This window comes from Zingiber officinale, chromosome 10A (assembly GCF_018446385.1).
Source record: "Zingiber officinale cultivar Zhangliang chromosome 10A, Zo_v1.1, whole genome shotgun sequence".
NCBI lineage: Eukaryota > Viridiplantae > Streptophyta > Magnoliopsida > Zingiberales > Zingiberaceae > Zingiber > Zingiber officinale.
This window is the reverse complement of record NC_056004.1, coordinates 26,311,180-26,328,243: the sequence shown is the minus strand read 5'-3', so window position 1 is coordinate 26,328,243 and position 17,064 is coordinate 26,311,180. Positions and strand designations below refer to the sequence as shown.

General features: G+C 40.1%; 1 protein-coding gene across 1 annotated transcript; it reads left to right on the top strand.

The window, feature by feature from the left end:
- The first annotated feature begins 6,168 nt into the window (after positions 1-6,168).
- On the top strand, positions 6,169-6,855 carry LOC122026545. Its single transcript, XM_042585283.1, has one exon. The coding sequence runs from the start codon at positions 6,169-6,171 to the stop codon at positions 6,853-6,855; it is 687 nt and encodes a 228-aa protein (XP_042441217.1).
- The last annotated feature ends 10,209 nt before the right edge of the window (positions 6,856-17,064 follow it).

Genomic DNA, 17,064 nt, shown 5'->3' with positions numbered 1-17,064 from the left:
TAGGAATGAATTACTGTTATCCATGAGCACCGTAGCGGAACAATATCGTTTTACGAAGATAGTATCGAACACTAGCCTCGACGACAATTCAGTTTACTTCCTCTTGGCAGCAATCTCTCGAAAGTCCCGACAATGACTAAAATCGACTATATACCGAAGAGCAAATCCAGATGTTCGAGGACCTCACAAATACATAGTGTGCATTGTAGTCAAAATAGAATATTAATCATATATAATTATCAGCACCATATAATTATAATAGCACGTACAAATATCACATATAATTATCATACTACCACATATATTATAATATCATATACATATAATAATAAAATTACAATGCAAACAATATCACATGCAACCTACTTCAACACCACATGAGGAAAATAATAATTCACCTGAGAGAAAACAATCCAGAAATAAGAAATTCAACATGATTTTTTCCCTATAAAAACGTGACTTTAAAATAGTAAAATTTAAAACAATCCATAAATCTATAAACTTACGCAAAACTATAAATTTACATAACTAAATAATTGTATTTCCTACAATAATAACAATTAATTTTTATCATATTAGATAGGGTAGCTATATGAATCATTTTACATTATTGAGTTCTATCTCTTACTATATCATCATTTATACTTAATAAATTTTATCTTATTTTATTATTCCTAACTAAGTCTTTTTTTATCTTCCTCTTCTTAATTTGATATGCGTGTTGTCATAATTTCATATCACCTAACTGAAGTATTTATTAGTCATCTAGGTACATGCCCGTACCATCTTAAATATGCCTCTCAGAATTTTTCCTCAATAGATACAATTCCGACTCTCTCTAATGCTCTTATTTTTTATTCTATCTATCCTAGTATGTTCACACATCTACCTTAACATTCTTATCTCTGCAACTCGTATTTTATGCTTATGTGCGCGATTCATAATCTAACATTCAACTTAATACAATATAGCAGGTCTAACTGTGATTTTGTAAAACTTTCCTTTAAGTTTTGGAGGTACTTTACGGTCACATAAAACACCCGATGCCCTTTTTCATTTCAACTATCATGCTTGTATTTTATGTAAAACATCTTCTCAACCTCTCAATAGTTTTACAAAAGTGATTCTAAATACTAAAACCTCTCGATTTCAGGTAATTCGTCATCTCCTATTTTAATAATTATTTCATTACGTCTATATTGCTAAACTTAAATTTCATATATTCCGTCTTTATTCTATTAAGCGTAAAATATTTCCCCTCTAGTGTTTCCTGTCAAAATTCTAGTTTAATATTTACTCATTTATGTGTTCTATCTATTAAAATAATATCATCTACAAACAATATGCACAACAATACTGTGTCTTGAATGTGTCCAGTGAATTCATCCATAATTAGTGTAAAAAAATAGGAACTTAGAACTGATTCTTGATATAATTCTATCTTTATTAGAAATACTTCAGTTACTCCACCTGGTCTTTACTCTGGTCATTATATCATTGTACATATCCTTAATTAGTTCAATATATATTACGCTAACACCTCTCTTTTCTAAAATTCTCCATTATAATTTCTCTTGTGACTCTATCATAAGTTTTTTTTTAAGTCAATAAATACCATTTCTAAATCTTATTTTTGCTCATGATATCTTTCAATTAGTTGTCTAAGAAAATGTATAGCTTCTATTGTCGACCTTTCAGATATTTTTTTGTCACCGTAGTCTTCTTCCTCAATCTTTTTTCTATTATTTTTTCTCAAAATTTTATGGTATAACTCATTAGTTTAATACTCATATAGTTTGCATAATTTTATACGCCCCTTATTCTTATATAAGAGAACTAAAGTACTTACCCTCCATTGATCGGACATTTTTTTCATTTTCAATATCATGTTAAATAATTTTGTAAGTTATTCAATATCTTATTTTCCTAAGTACTTCCATACCTCTATCAGAATATCATTTGGTTCAACGGCTTTTTCATTGTGTATCTCATTTAAAGCTTGTTCTACTTCCAAAGTTTGAATTCCACGATAAAAATTTACATTTCTATACTCATTTGACCTACTTAAATTATCTAAATTAAGTTGGTTACCTAAACTTTCATTAAAAAATTGATGAAAATATCTCTTCTACCACACTTTTATTTCTCTATCGTTTACTAGTGTCATATTATATTCATCTTTAAAATATTTTATTTGAATAAAATATCTTATCTTCCTTTCTCTCATTTTAACTATTCTATAAATGTCTGTTTTCCCTTCTTTTGTATCTAATTTTTGATATATTAGTTCAAAAGTTTTATTTTTTGCTTCATTCACTACTTTTTTAGTTTTTTTCTTGGCTATTATTGTATATTTTTTTTAAATTTTCTTCGTTCTTACAAATATATTATTCCTTATAACTTGTTCATTTTTCCTTTACTTTTTCTTGAACTTTCTTTTTCACCACCAAAATTTCTCACTTAGTGGTGCATGTCCCTTTGACTTACCGAGTACACTTTTATCTATTATTTTTAATTTTGATAACATGTTATCCCATGTCATATTAGAATTATCATATATTTCAACTAATATTTATACTCCTACATTCTCCTTAAATATATTTTACTTTTTATCCTTTAACTTTCACCAATTAATTATAGGAGTTGTATATATTTTGTTTCTATTGATACTATGTTTGAGACGTATATCCAACACTACTAACCTATACTGGATAGTTAAGCTTTCTCCAAGGATAACCTTACAATCTTTACAAATATTTCTATCCTTTTTACTAACTATAAGAAAGTCAATTTATGATTTATTATTCTCACTTTTGAACGTGATTAAATATTTTTCTCTTTTCTTAAAAAATATATTAATTAATATTAGCTCATATGCTATTGCAAAATTTAATATAGTTTTCTTTTCTTCATTTCTTGTTCCAAAGCCATAACCCCCATGTACCCTCTTATATTTCTCATTTTTTACTCTGACATGGCTATTTAGATTATCTCCTATTAAAATCATTTCATTTGACAGAATATTTTATAATACTTCATCTAAGTCATCCCAAAACCTTGATTTGATAGTTTCATCTAATCCTACTTGCGGTGCATATACATTAATTATGTTCATAGTTTCTTTCGCCACTATTATCTTAAAGGCTATATAATTATATCTCCTTTTCTAACTACTCCTACAATTTCCTTCTTTAACGAATACACTCACTCCATTTTTTGCTTTACTTTTTTCTGTATATCATAACTTAAAATCCAAATGTTCTATCATCTTTGCTTTCTCATCTACCCATTTTGTCTCTCGTACACACAAAGTACTAATTTTTCTCCTAATCATCATAGTTACTATTTCTATTAATTTATTAATGAGAGTTCTTATATTCCATATTCCAAATCTTATTTATTATCTCTATTGATTTACTAGTGAAGATTCTTATATTTTATATTCAAATTTTAGACTATTAGTTTTCCTATCATATTTATTATTATCCAATCTATAGTGCAAAAACTCTTGATTTAACACTACACCCAAACTCTCTTGGAGATGCAGAGATCCTTACCAATACGTTACAGTCGGATCCTATAACACAAACTCTTGCATATTTAACAGTACACCTAAATTCTGGAGATATAGCAGTTCTTGCCGAGACGTTCCAGTCGAATTCTGCAACGCGTTCCTTCCGGGAAAGAACTTAACATTGCCGTAATAGTTTAATGAATTTATTCGTTGAATATTTGTCATACTTTTAACGTTGACCAGTAACCTAACACAACCCTTATCCAGATTTGGAACCGACCATGATTGATTCGTCATGGGCGGAGTTGTATTTCATATTACATCCTCGAGAAAAAAGTATTTTATCATTGGGTCAAATTAAGTCCACCTTGTTTTTAAAAAAAATCTATCAACACGCCAATATTTCTGTGCAGTTCTTTGGTGAGATGACATTATGTCTCCAACTCACATTCGGAGACCGTTAAAGTTGATTGGTTAACCACCATTCATATGGGAGTCTTGTCAGAGACGACCCTCAGCTCGAGTGGAAGAAAATAGAAGCAACACCACTCAAGGTGAGATAAGAATAATCGCCAAGGGGTCGACCGACGGTGATTCCAATCGAGCAAGAAAGTTAAACGCTCGATAGCTTGAAATTCAAGTCGTCGGCTATAGCAAGGAGAAGGCCGAAGGACCTTAGAACAGCTTCGATCCGAAGGATTTGGAAGAGGTAGAGATCCCCCATGACGACGCCCTGACTATCTGAGCGGTAATAGCTAATTATGTTATTCACCGTACTTTTGTGGACATAGGAAGCTCGGCGAACATTATATTTAAAAAGACGTTCGATCAGCTGCAAATTGACCGAGGTGATTTATTGGCCATGACGACTCCACTCTACGAGTTCACCGGCAACAAAGTGTTGCCTATTGACCAACTGGGTCTGGCCATCTCGCTCAGGGAAGAGCTGCTGGAATGAAGCTAAGCCCTAGTAAATGCCTATTCGGCGCGAGGAGCGGTCGTTTTCTCAGGTATTTCGTGATCGAACAGGGGATCGAAGCAAATCCAAGTAAGGTAAAGGTCCAGCAAGACACACCTCCACCTCGCAATTTGAAGGAGGCCCAACGGCTGACCGGACGGATTACTGCGCTTTCAAAATTCATCTCTAAGACGTCCGATCGAAGTTTGACATTCTTCAAAGTACTGCGCCGAGCTACGAGATTCTAATGGGACGCAAAGTGCGACCGGGCTTTGGAAGAGCTCAAGGAGTATCTTAACTCCTTGCCTGTGTTAGCTGAACCGAGCGTCGGAGAGCCTCTCTGAATCAATTTGTCATCCACCGAGCATGCGGTCGAATCCGCGTTGGTCAAGCAGAACGACCATGACCAGCAACCTATATATTTTTTAAGTCATATATTGAAAGATGTTGAATCTCGCTACACTATTCTGGAAAAGTTAACTTATGCTCTAGTGTTTGCTGCTCGGAGACTCTGTCCATACTTTCTTGCTCACCCGATCATCATCTTGATCAACATTACCTTGGGAAAAATCCTCCTCAACCCAAAAACGTCCGGACGGCTAATCAAATGGACAACCGAACTAAGCAAGTTTAATATCCAATATCAACCTCGAACGACGATCAAAACTCAGGCCTTAGCTGATTTTATTACAAAAGTCCAGAACACCGAGCCGACGGCAACTTGGAGAATATATGTCGATGGTTCGCCCACTCGACAAGGCAGCAGGATCACCATTCTACTCATTTCACCACAAGAAGACTGAATGTAATTTTCCGTTCGGCTGGATTATCGGACCACCAATAATGAAGCTGAGTATAAAGCCATGATAGCTGACTTACAGCCGGCACGACATGTCGAAGCCACAAGAGTCCTCATTCACTCAGATTCTCAATTGGTCACCCAGCAGTTGTCAGGGGCGTTTGAGATCAGCAGCTCCCGACTCAAGTTATATGTAGAAGCTTTCGAGAAGCTAAAGGTAAATTTTCAAGAGGTCACTATATAGAAGATCCCTCGATGAGACAATCAAGCAGTAAATGAGCTGGCTAAGTTAGCTAGTTTATAATTACCAATCGTAATCAGCCAGCCAATTGAATATGTCTCGTTGGTGGCACACATCGATCGAATGGAGGGAGTGGTCTGCTCAAGCGACTGGAGAACGTCGCTGATCGAATTCCTCCGATCGGGTATCACGCTGATCGACCGAGAAACATCGCGACTATTAAAGAAGAGGGTTGGACAATTCACCTTGATCGGAGATCAGCTGTATAAGAGAGCTTTCTCTAAGCCCCTTACTTAAATGTGTTGAACCAGAGGACGCAGAGTACATCCTCCAAAAAGTGCACCTAGGCTCCTGTGGGAATCATCCGGGAACTCGTTCGCTGGCTCGAAAGATCCTCCTGGCCGGATATTTTTGGTCAAATCTCCAAGAGGATGTCGCTCGGACAATAGTCACCTGTCTGTCCTGCCAAAGGTATCACAACATTCCGCATCGACCAACCAAGGAGCTGAAGACATCCACAGTATCTTACCCGTTCGGCCAATGTGGTCTGGTCATCGTGGGGTCGTTCCCCATGGCAACCGATCAGCGAAGGTTCCTGCTCGACGCAGTGAACTATTTCTCAAAATAGGTGGAGGCCGAACCATTGGCCAAGATAAATGAACAGATGGTCATCAAGTTCGTCTGGCAAAGTATCTTGTGCCGGTTCGGCATCCCCCTGGCGGCTCGTCTCAGACAACGAGAAGCAATTCGCCAGTTGGAGGCTCAAAGAATGGTGCGAAGGCAATGGTATCCAGCAAGTCTTCACCTCAGTGACTTACCCCCAAAACAACGACCAGGTGGAAGTCACCAATCGAGAGATTCTCATAGGATTACGAGCTCGGCTCGACCACGCAGGAGGCAGCTGGGTCGACGAACTCCCTAGCGTCTTGTGGGCCCTGCACACTACCCCAAAGGAGGCAACTGGCATGACGTCATTCCATCTAGTGTACGGAGGTGAAGCACTAGTCCCAGTGGAAGTCGGAGTGGAGTTCGATCGGGTGCAGCACTATGACGAGGAGAACGACGAGCGGAGATTGATGGAGCTAGACTTGGTCGACGAAGTACGAGACAAGGCTGTCGTTCGGCTGATGGCATACTGGCAACAAATGAAGCAAAGCTACAACCAGAGGGTTATCCGACGATCCTTCCAGGTCGGCAATCTAGTGTGGAAAAAGATAAAGTCGGTCGGTAACGTCACCAAACTCGAAGCTCCATGGGTGGAACCCTATAGGTCGTGCAAAAGCTCCGCTTGGGAGCATATTATTTACAAGACGAAGACGGAAGACGGCTCGAGCGACCTATAAGGTCGGGTAAGAGGTGTGTGAATAGTTATATTTACCTGCATGTGCGTGCATGACTTCCAAATGGAGGACAAATATGGATAAAATCACAAGCATTCCAGACTCATGAGTCGATCGGACAAAAGTAGGTCGAGCAGCGACCTTAAACCCCCGTCTTCATCAACGGTCAAGCAACGACCTTAAACCCTAGTCTTCATCGACAGTTGAGCGACGACCTTAATCCCAGTCTTCATCAGCGGTCGAGCGGCGACCTTAAACCCTAATCTTCATCGATGATCAAGCAACAACCTTAAACTCTAATCTTCATCAACGGTCGAGCGACGACCTTAAACCCTAATCTTCATCAGCGATCGAGCGACGACATTAAACCCTTATCTTCATCAACGGTCAAGTGATGACTTTAAACCCTAATCTTTATCGACGGTCGAACGACGACCTTAAACCCTAATCTTTATTGACGATCGAGCGGTGACCTTAAACCCCAGTCGTCATCAATGGTTGAGCGGCGACCTTAAACCCTAGTCTTCATCGACGATCGATTGGCGACCTTAAATCCTAATCTTTATTGACGGTCGAGTGGCGATCTTAAACCCTAATCTTTATTAACGGTCGAGCAGCGACTTTAAACCCCAATCGTCATCAATAGTCGAGCGGCGACCTTAAACCCTAGTCTTAATCAGCGGTCAAGAGGCGACTTTAAACCCTAGTCTTCATCAACGGTCGAGCGGCGACTTTAAACCCTAATCTTCATCAGTGGTCGAGCGGCGACTTTAAACCCTAATCTTCATCGACAGTCAGCGGCGACTTTAAACTCTAGTCTTCATCAGCGGTCCAGCGGAGACCTTAAACCCGAGTCTTCGTCAGCGGTCGAGCAACGACCTTAAACCCTTGTCTTCATCAACGGTCGAGTGACGACCTTAAACCCACGTCGTCATCAGCAGTCGAGCAGCAACCTTAAACCCTAGCATTCACCAACGGTCGAGCAACGACTTTAAACCCTTGTCACCATCAACGGTCGAGCGGTGACCTTAAACCCACGTCTACGTAATGAAATGGTCGAGCCATGAAACGGTCGAGCCATGAAACGATCGAGCAAAGACCCTAAAATCGGAACTGATCGATCGACTAAGAAAACAGATAACCCGTTACCGATTGGAAAAGCACGATGCCACACTTATAGTTTGCGCGACAATACTCGATCTAAATACAAGTCGAAAATGGTGAACGAACAAAAAAAGATAAAGAAAAGTAATAGTTCACCCAAGGGACTATCATTTATTGATACTTGCATAAAATATACAAGGCATTTGAAGGGCAGTACGAAATAAGTCAACATTCGCTCGAGGAAGCTCACTCCAGATAATCCAAGGCATCATCGGGCAGTGACCCGGCCAGCTTATCCCGGCTGATAACCTGGCTTGTAAGAGCGGTTGGGATGTAGCCACCTTCCTTGAGTTGGTCGAACGTCCCGTTGATTGCAAGGTTGAACAAACGGAGTGCCCGATCGGTGACCTTATCATTAAAAGCATCCGAGGGGATGTAGGCTTGCTTCATGAGCTCAAACCTACTTGACTCGGCCCCTTGGTACATCTCTAGGGCTGCTCGAGAGGTCACCAAGTCTGCCTTCAAAACTGCAAGCTACTCATCTTTCATGGCAAGCTCCCCATCCTTCGCGGCGAGCTGGCTCTTCATGGCAGTCTGCTCTATCAATCGTCCTTCCAGCTCATCCTTCAGCGCATCCTCGGCCTCTTTCAGGTTCTGGGCCAATACCCGAGCCTCTTTGTTTTTTAGCTCCAGATCTTCAATGGCCCGAAACTTTCTAGTGTTGGCCAAATGAATTTTTTATTCGAATGTGCGGGCATGTTTATTGAGCTGAGCTAATTGTGAGGTATGCTCGGCGTTCTTGCCCCTCTCCGCCTCCAACTTCCCAGAGCTCTTATTCAGATCGGCTCGTAACTGGGTCATCTCAGCATTCATCTGCTCCAGTTGTGCTTGAGAAGCAGATGATTGGCCGCTCGGAGCACGGAGCTGCTGGACTTCACGCTCCAGATAAGCAAGCCTATGCCACATGACCATACTTTCCACACAATACTGCAACAAACGCTAAAGCATTATACAAACTGAGCGGACAAGAGAAAGGGGAAAGATAAACATACCCCAGTAGACATCTGAGTATGGTTATTCGCCAGTTCCCCCGAAGTTACTGTCGCCGCATGGGTCGGACATCAGCCTATATCTGCGCGAGCAACCCTTGTATTCTTATTTGATGCTCGGAGATAAGGAACGTTGGGTCGTCCGATTGGCGGTACTCGTCGGTCGACAAGTGGATGATTACCATTATTGATCTTTGACCGCTCGGATCAAAAGGTGCAGAGGTTGCCCGACCGATGGGTTGTGAAGAGACTGGCTGAATGCGGGATACCTGTGCCGCCGGCAAATGGGGCATGAAGGCGATCGACGGCGCGCAGATCATCCCTTGAGGCAGCCCGGACAATGAAGGTGTTCGATCGGAGGACAGGGACGCAGGGAGTTCCCCAAGCCCCTGCTCAAAAGGTGGAATAGAAGTATCACCCCGTTCAAATGGGGGTCGAGAGCTAACATCGGTAGGAGTTTGTAGGGCTGAAGTAGCAGTTCGGGAGGAATTCTCCGCTCAGCGCCTCTTGCGGTGTTGCAGGGGCACGTCGAAAGTTGCTGACTCCAAAGTGACAGCAATCGGGACCACGGACAGCCGTTCAGGTAGAAGGTCCACTGTGGCAGCCGCCGCAACGGCTGTCTAACTTCCTCCAGCACCACTCCTTGGCACTGGAGTTCTCTCCTCGCCGAGCGGATCCTCGTGGGAACCGACCGGCTGCATACCGCGGCTCTCCAGCTCGGCCACTGCCATGGCATTAATGTTTGTGTCTGCAAACTTACACTTGTCAGCCAGACGTGCTCACAACATGATTCGTGATGAACAAAAGAAAGAAAAATCAGTTAGATTCAATGGTTAGGAAAAAGAAAGAGCATACCTAAACTGGCCAGAAGCCTTGTGTGGATCGGGCTCAGGCCAAACACATAGAGGACGCCTTCCGGCAACGACTTGTGGATATGGTACTTTTGACCGGCCAAGTGCGAATCCGCATGAAGATAGTCCGATTGACTCTTATACTTCCCGAGCGATGGAGGATTCACAACCTCTAGCTTCCAGCTGATCGGGAAATCAAGTCGCTCGGGGAATTTAACAAAAAAATAATAGTCCTTTCAATGTTTATTGGAGGACGACATCTTGTCAAAGATGACCAAGCCCACTCGGGCTTGGAATAGGAAGGTCTCTGGCTCGGACAATTTCGGATAGTAGAAGTAGTGGAAGAGCTGAGGGGTCAAAGGAATGTCGTGCAAGCGTAAAAGGACGATGATCCCGCACAACAGTCTAAAGGAGTTAGGGACCAATTGGTGGAGAGAAATATGAAAATATTTACAGACTGGGAAAATAAGGGGTGGGCAGGGAACCGCAGACCGGTGGTAAATTGATCCCTAAAGAAGCATATAAAGTCCGGAGGCGGTTCGTTCGGGCGGTTAAAGGCCGAAGGAAGAACGATCTGATAATCAGAGGGAATTTCAAAGACAGCTCTCAAACTCTCAACATCGCCTCTATCGAACCTGGACTCGATAGACATATACCAGAGCCCAGGGACGGTGACTGGAGGTTGAGAGGAGCTTGCCATCGGAAATATATGCGACAGGGAACAACGAAAAAGTTCGATTAGTAAAGAAAGCGTTAAGAACAACAAAACGATTCGATTGAAGGGAAACGAAAGCTTATTAGAGAAATCGCTAAGATGGACGGAAACGGAGAAGAATGCAGTGTCGTTGCTCGAAGACGAAGACGCAAAGTGAGGAAGACGGCGAAGAACGCGAGGTTTATATTCTTCTTTGTCGATCGACCTCAACCATCTGATCCAAGGCTACGGAAACCTAGAAGCAGATCCAACCATTGATTTTGAAAAGACGCACGTCTCGTCACAAGCGGTTATCCGCCTGTCACATCAAGGATGCGACGACAATAAGGGATACATGTCCTGCACTCACCGAATAGCATTTGATGAGCTTAATTACAAAGGTATGGTCGTGTGCTCGACCATAATTAACATGGATTTGCACGATCTTCAAGAAATTTGGATGACGTCAACCACAACTGAGCTCGCCCGAGAAAATACGGATAAAGAAAATTTGCCCAAGTGTTGTTGATCATCTTCCCGATCGGCACAAAGAACGTGTCACAAGACTGAACTCAGCAAAGGCAAAGTAAAGCCAAGTGATGTGCATAGATTTTATACACTTGTTTAGCATGTTTTGACGCACATTCTTATGTTTTGTACATGCTTTGTCTATGCACTTTCATGCTTCTTGCTTTGCTTTTAGCATAAATACTTCTCTTTGTTCGGAGATCTGCTCTTATGCATTTTATGCTTTCAGAAGTCAAATTTAGAGAAGAATTGATATCCGTGGATGATTCTACAACCAAACAGAGAAGAACGACCTGGGCAATGACTACCACACGACCTTGCAAAGGGGAATGATCCCGGTCGTGTGGTGATGAGGGGGCGTGCCACCCTCCTTCAGCCAACAATACACGGTCGTGTAGCCCCTCCAGTGACCAAGACTGCCCAGGTCGTGTGGTTACACACGGTCACGCAACTTTTCCAGAGCCAGAAATTGGCATGGTCATGTGTGCCACACGACCGTGCAACACTTTCATATAGGAGAACTGGCTAGGTCGTGTGGTTTCACACGGTCGTGCAAGCAAGCAGAGGCTGTACATGTCATGGTCATGTGACCATCACACGGCCGTGCAACCCTAGCCGAGAGGAGGATTGCCCTAGCCGTGTGAATCTCACACGACCATGCCCTAGGCCGTGTGGCGCCCAAATTTGCCCCCTCAATATATAGAGCTTCTTCCCTTTTGAAAAGGGGGGCTCTCCCTTTGAAGGAGATATGTTCTTGGAGCGGTTTCTAGCCATTGAAGGGGAGTTTCTGTCCAAGATTCGACTCGGAGAGCGGAGGATTGGTTCCGAAGATCACTCATCGTAATGAGATAAGCGTTCCTTTCTATTCTCTTGTTCTTGGATTGGAATGTCTTGGATTTTCTTGTCTTCGATCCTTTCTCTATTCTTTATGGAGTAAATTTCTTGTTCTAGGAAGGAGAGAGTATTTGTGATGTAATTTGATGTAAGAGTCAATGGATTTGCCATCTTCTTGATCCAAGGATATTGCTATGTTTTGTATCAATTAATCTTGTATTGGATTGTTGTATTTTGTGCTTAATTCCTATTCTTGATTGGTTGTTTGTATCTCTTGTGGAATCTTGTAGAGGAATTCGCTAAATCGTATGACCGAGGGGCGTCGTGACAGGGTTGCCTCGCTCACGGACCTTTTAGGGGATTACCTTTAGAAGTAAAACAAGAACTTGTAAAGAAGTAGGACGGATTGACATGCTTAATTCTATATCTTAATGCTAATTGATTAGGGATACGTTTCTATGTCGTATGACCAAGAGGCGTCGTGACAGGGCTACCCCGTTAATGGACCTCATAGGGATTCATAACTCTTTGATTGCTTAGGGTTTAGATATAAGTCCTTAACCGGTGTTTTCTGCAGAAAACAACCGGTGACTTCTTACGAATACATTATAATTGAGAGCAAGGTTTGGTAGATTACATTACATCAATGATTATCACAAAGAAACCAAAATTCCTAAAATCTTTATAAAACTAAATCTTTGCATTTAACCCTTACCTCTGATCTTAGTTGTAAATGATCTTTTAATTGTTTGTTTAGCTAATTCACTTTGAGACATCTTTAATGCTTCCCTGTGAATACGATATCTTTTATTATTACTGACGACGTAACCGTACACTTGCGGTGCGTAACACCAAGCGGCATCTGCTTGTGGGTCGATCAGTGATTACATATCGAGCACAGCCCGATCGAACACTGGGTCATTTGGGCCGAACAGGCCTCAGAGTCGCCGAAAACACATCTTGTTCAGTCAGTCAGACTTGCAGCCTCCTTCGACTAGACTTGAAGGGAAGGCTTGTTATACGACGATAAGGAAAAGCCTGCTTGGCACGAGTCAATTTCCACGATGTAAGTCAAAATCAAGATGGTCAACACCGAGGCTTAAGCAAGGCTCGACTGCACCCGAGTTGTAAGTGGTTACATCAGCCGATCGGAGGAATCACTATCCGATCGGTCATCTAAGTAAACCAGTGTGGTCAGCCCAGTCGACAGGAGAGTAAGCCGAGCGGACCAGGAGCCCAAGCCGAGCCGGCCACCCGTCCGACTCGAGATATGACATTGGCATTTGTGCACATAATGAATCTATAAAATAATAAAAAGATAAATAATTAATAAGTGGAAGAGAAGACGAAGGAGAACACTCTATCCATCATTGAATAAAAAGAAGTTAAAACAAAGATGCTTTCTGTCTGCAGTTAATATCATTAAAATAGGGACATATGAAGGATCGCCAAGATAGGTATAAAAAAATATGATAGGTATGAAAAAAAGACAAGATCGATCTCTTCGTTATATTCGCTTTCTCTTCTATTGTGTCATGGCTTCTTCTCCTTTTTTTAACTTGAGAGTCGAATGATCAATATCAAAGACCCCTTCCCTAATTTGATTTTATTTTACAGAAAGGAACGAGATCTTCATCCAGTCAACAAAACTACCACATATTCGACTTTCTAGTTTCCCGTCTTTGGACAAGATCAACCATCATCAGTACTCCTTCATTACTCAATAGTCAGAATTGGTCCAAATTGTTTTTACTCATTTACTCTTAACATTTAAATCAAATTAATCAAATTACTATATCAGAGTTAAAAGAAATTATTCCTCATACCATTCTATTGATATATCAAAATAAAATTATTGATTAATTATTAAATATTTAACTACCATATAGAATATTATATAGAAGAGGATGAGTTCTCTTGATCTGACCATTTTAAATATTTTAAATCATTTTTATAAAATGATAGAATAATTGAGAAAGATTTCTTATATAAAATATAAATAGGATAGTTAAAATAAAGATAAACATCGGATATTTTATGTGATTATAAAATATCTTTAAAATTTAAAAGAAATCCTACAAAATAGTAGTTAGATCTAATATGTTATATAACTTTGAATATTTAACTATGATTCGAACACATGAATAAAAGATGAAAATGTTAAGGTGAATGTGTGAATATATAAAAATAGACAGAATAAAAAATTAAAACATTAAAAAGAAAGTCAACCACATTTAATCAAATAAGATTTAATTATTAGCATTTAAATATTAATATATTATAGTCTAATTGATTAGAATACTTAGTTGTCATCCAAGAGACCTGAATTCAAATAACAGCAATACAATTCTTTTTAATAAATTTTCTTTAAACAAAAAGAAAATTTGTTGAATAAATAAATTAAAAACGGTTGAACCACCGGTTCAAATGAAATGGCAATCTAATTAATTGGGCCACTGAACCGAGGATACGATTTAGGTCAATTAACCAGGTTAGTGGACAACCATCCCATTGACATGGTTATGGGTCTAGGCAGGGTCCAATTTGGACCCGTGGTCGGGTCTAATCTCCGATCCAACATGAATAGCCTTGACTAGTATGCATCCATTCTCATTCACCGTACCACCTATCACTTGCTTGAAATAGTCCATATATATATGCACAAAAGCTAAGATTTTTTTTTTCTAAATATAGGTATTAGAGCCTTTTACTGAACCAGTAATTAAGTTTATGAAATACTCATTTTACATACATTACATTAAAAATTATCAAATCAATGTACCAATTTTACCCCTCATAGCTCGTCCACATGGTCATCCACCTCGGCTGATCTTCAAAAGCAAAGTCCCGAACCATTTTTCATTTTCCCATAAAAATGTTCGAGATGTCGTCCCTATTAGAATCTGAGGAATATCCTAAGACAATCATCTTACGTTTTTTTTAATTTATTTGATAAGTATAGGTATTCAAATTACTATTTGAGTGCATATTGTATGTTTGATTTTCTTAAACTCATTTACTGAATGTCCGTAATATAATTCATATCATGAGAAAATTTGTGATTGGATCGCAACTAGTGATTATCTCTACATTTATAATTATGAATATATTGAAATTTTTCTAGTCATCGAATTGATGTATTCGGGCATCATAAATTCTGTAAAACTAGCACAGGTTATACTCCTTGATTCGATCAAACAGTTATTTTCTTACTAACTAGAGACATTGGAATGTCAAGAGTTAAACGTGAATGCTAGTTATGGTAACTAGTTCATTGGAGTGACTCGCTGTAAGACTTCATATGATTTTCTACATATATATAGATATGTCTGTGAAGTTCTTACAGCATCACGAGTGCAAATTTCCTTCGACTTGAGGTATACAAGTCATATTGTCCATGGAGACTTATATTTTGACATCTTAAGCAAGCATCTCATTGAGGTGTGGACCCGGGATGATTGAGTATAAGTTAAAGTGTCCGAAGGTGTTTGGATAGCCCACAGAGAATTCATCGCTCCTTGCCAGGAAACATATACCCTATGACCATTGATTAGGATTATTACTCAAAGTCTTTGGTCAAAGCATAACATGTTAAAAGTGTGAGACTCTTATACACATGTACGAGTAATTTGAATCCGCAGAATGAGAAAGTATTACTTGGGCTAGATGTGGCGTAATCAGCCTAGTGGAGACAAGACACATAGACCATGTCCTGAATCAAGTAAGTATAAGACGAGTGAAAGGAACGAGACACAACTCACTGTAACTGCTAATGGGTTTAGAATTAATTATAAGATCAACTATAATTTTTTGGCTAATTGGAGATCTTATGTACTACTAGATGTCAGTCATGATCGTTCTATAATTATTTAGTTAATTATGGACGACCAAGATAAATCGGGAACCTATTGGGTCACACGCACTAACGAGTCTTTAAAAGACGTAAAATAAATTAAAGAATAAGATTCTTAGATCAAAAGATAAATGTTTGGTTGGACTATATATAAGACAAATATGAAAATATTTGTCGCAATGGAAGCGCAGATGGGTCATATCTCTTATGGAAGAGTTGGACCATATTTAGTTTAATCATGAATTAGTCATGCATGAAGCAACTTGATTTAGTTGTGAACCAAACCAAGGGGTTAATGGACTAATTTTTTATTAAGGGATAATGAGTTGTATTTGGACTTTCTAATCCAACTCATTAATGAAGGCTATATATTGATATGGTTGAGAGAAAATTATATACATGAGATCATTAATTGGCTTATAAGATTTTTGGAAATCCTTAACCCAATTTCTCTTCTCCTCTCCTTCTCCCCTCTCTCCTTGCCTCCGCCAACAAGGGGAAGCTTTTCCCCTTGTTGTCGTGACCACCACAAGGGAGAAAACTCTCCCTTGTGTACTTCTCTTTCTCTTCCTCTTGATCCCTCTTCTTCGCTCGTGGCTAGTAACTTCCGAAGGAGAGGCTTGTGCTCAAGGAGTTGTCTTGAGAAGCTTGGCCTAGATACGAATAGAGGCGAAGTTCGACAACGTCGCTACGGTTGATGCTCTTCTCGTTACAGGTCATCCGTAAGGTACATCTAGCGTAAATTTACTTTTCGTAAAAATTTAATTATATGATCATATTTGGCATGTTGTATCCTTGTATGCGTGTGGTGCGCGTAATGTAATAATTTAGAAATTATTATTGTTTTATTTTCCGTTGTGCATGTTTACGAAACGTGTTTCAGCACACACCGCATCGGATATATTCCAACAGTCGCGCTCATCTTCAAGAATGCAAAACCTAACCCCCCCCCCCCTTCGACCTGCTCTTCCCACGTTCGAGACGAAGCCCCGTCCAACTCGTCTTCAAAAACGCAAAACACTAACTCCCCCTTTCGACCTGCTCTTCCCAACGCTCCTTTCGAACCACATCACCCCTTTCGAACCACGTCGCCTGCTCTTCCCGACGCTTAGTGTTTCACCGGCGAAGTCTTGCTGCTCTTCCCAACACTCGGTGTTTCACCAACGAAGTCCTACATCACCGACGCTCAGCATTTCACCGACAAAGTCCTGCATCACCGATTAGCTTCTTCACCTCCACCAATATCTTCATAAGTCCAAATCATCATATCCTTCACCGACTACAGTGTTCCCGAAAACT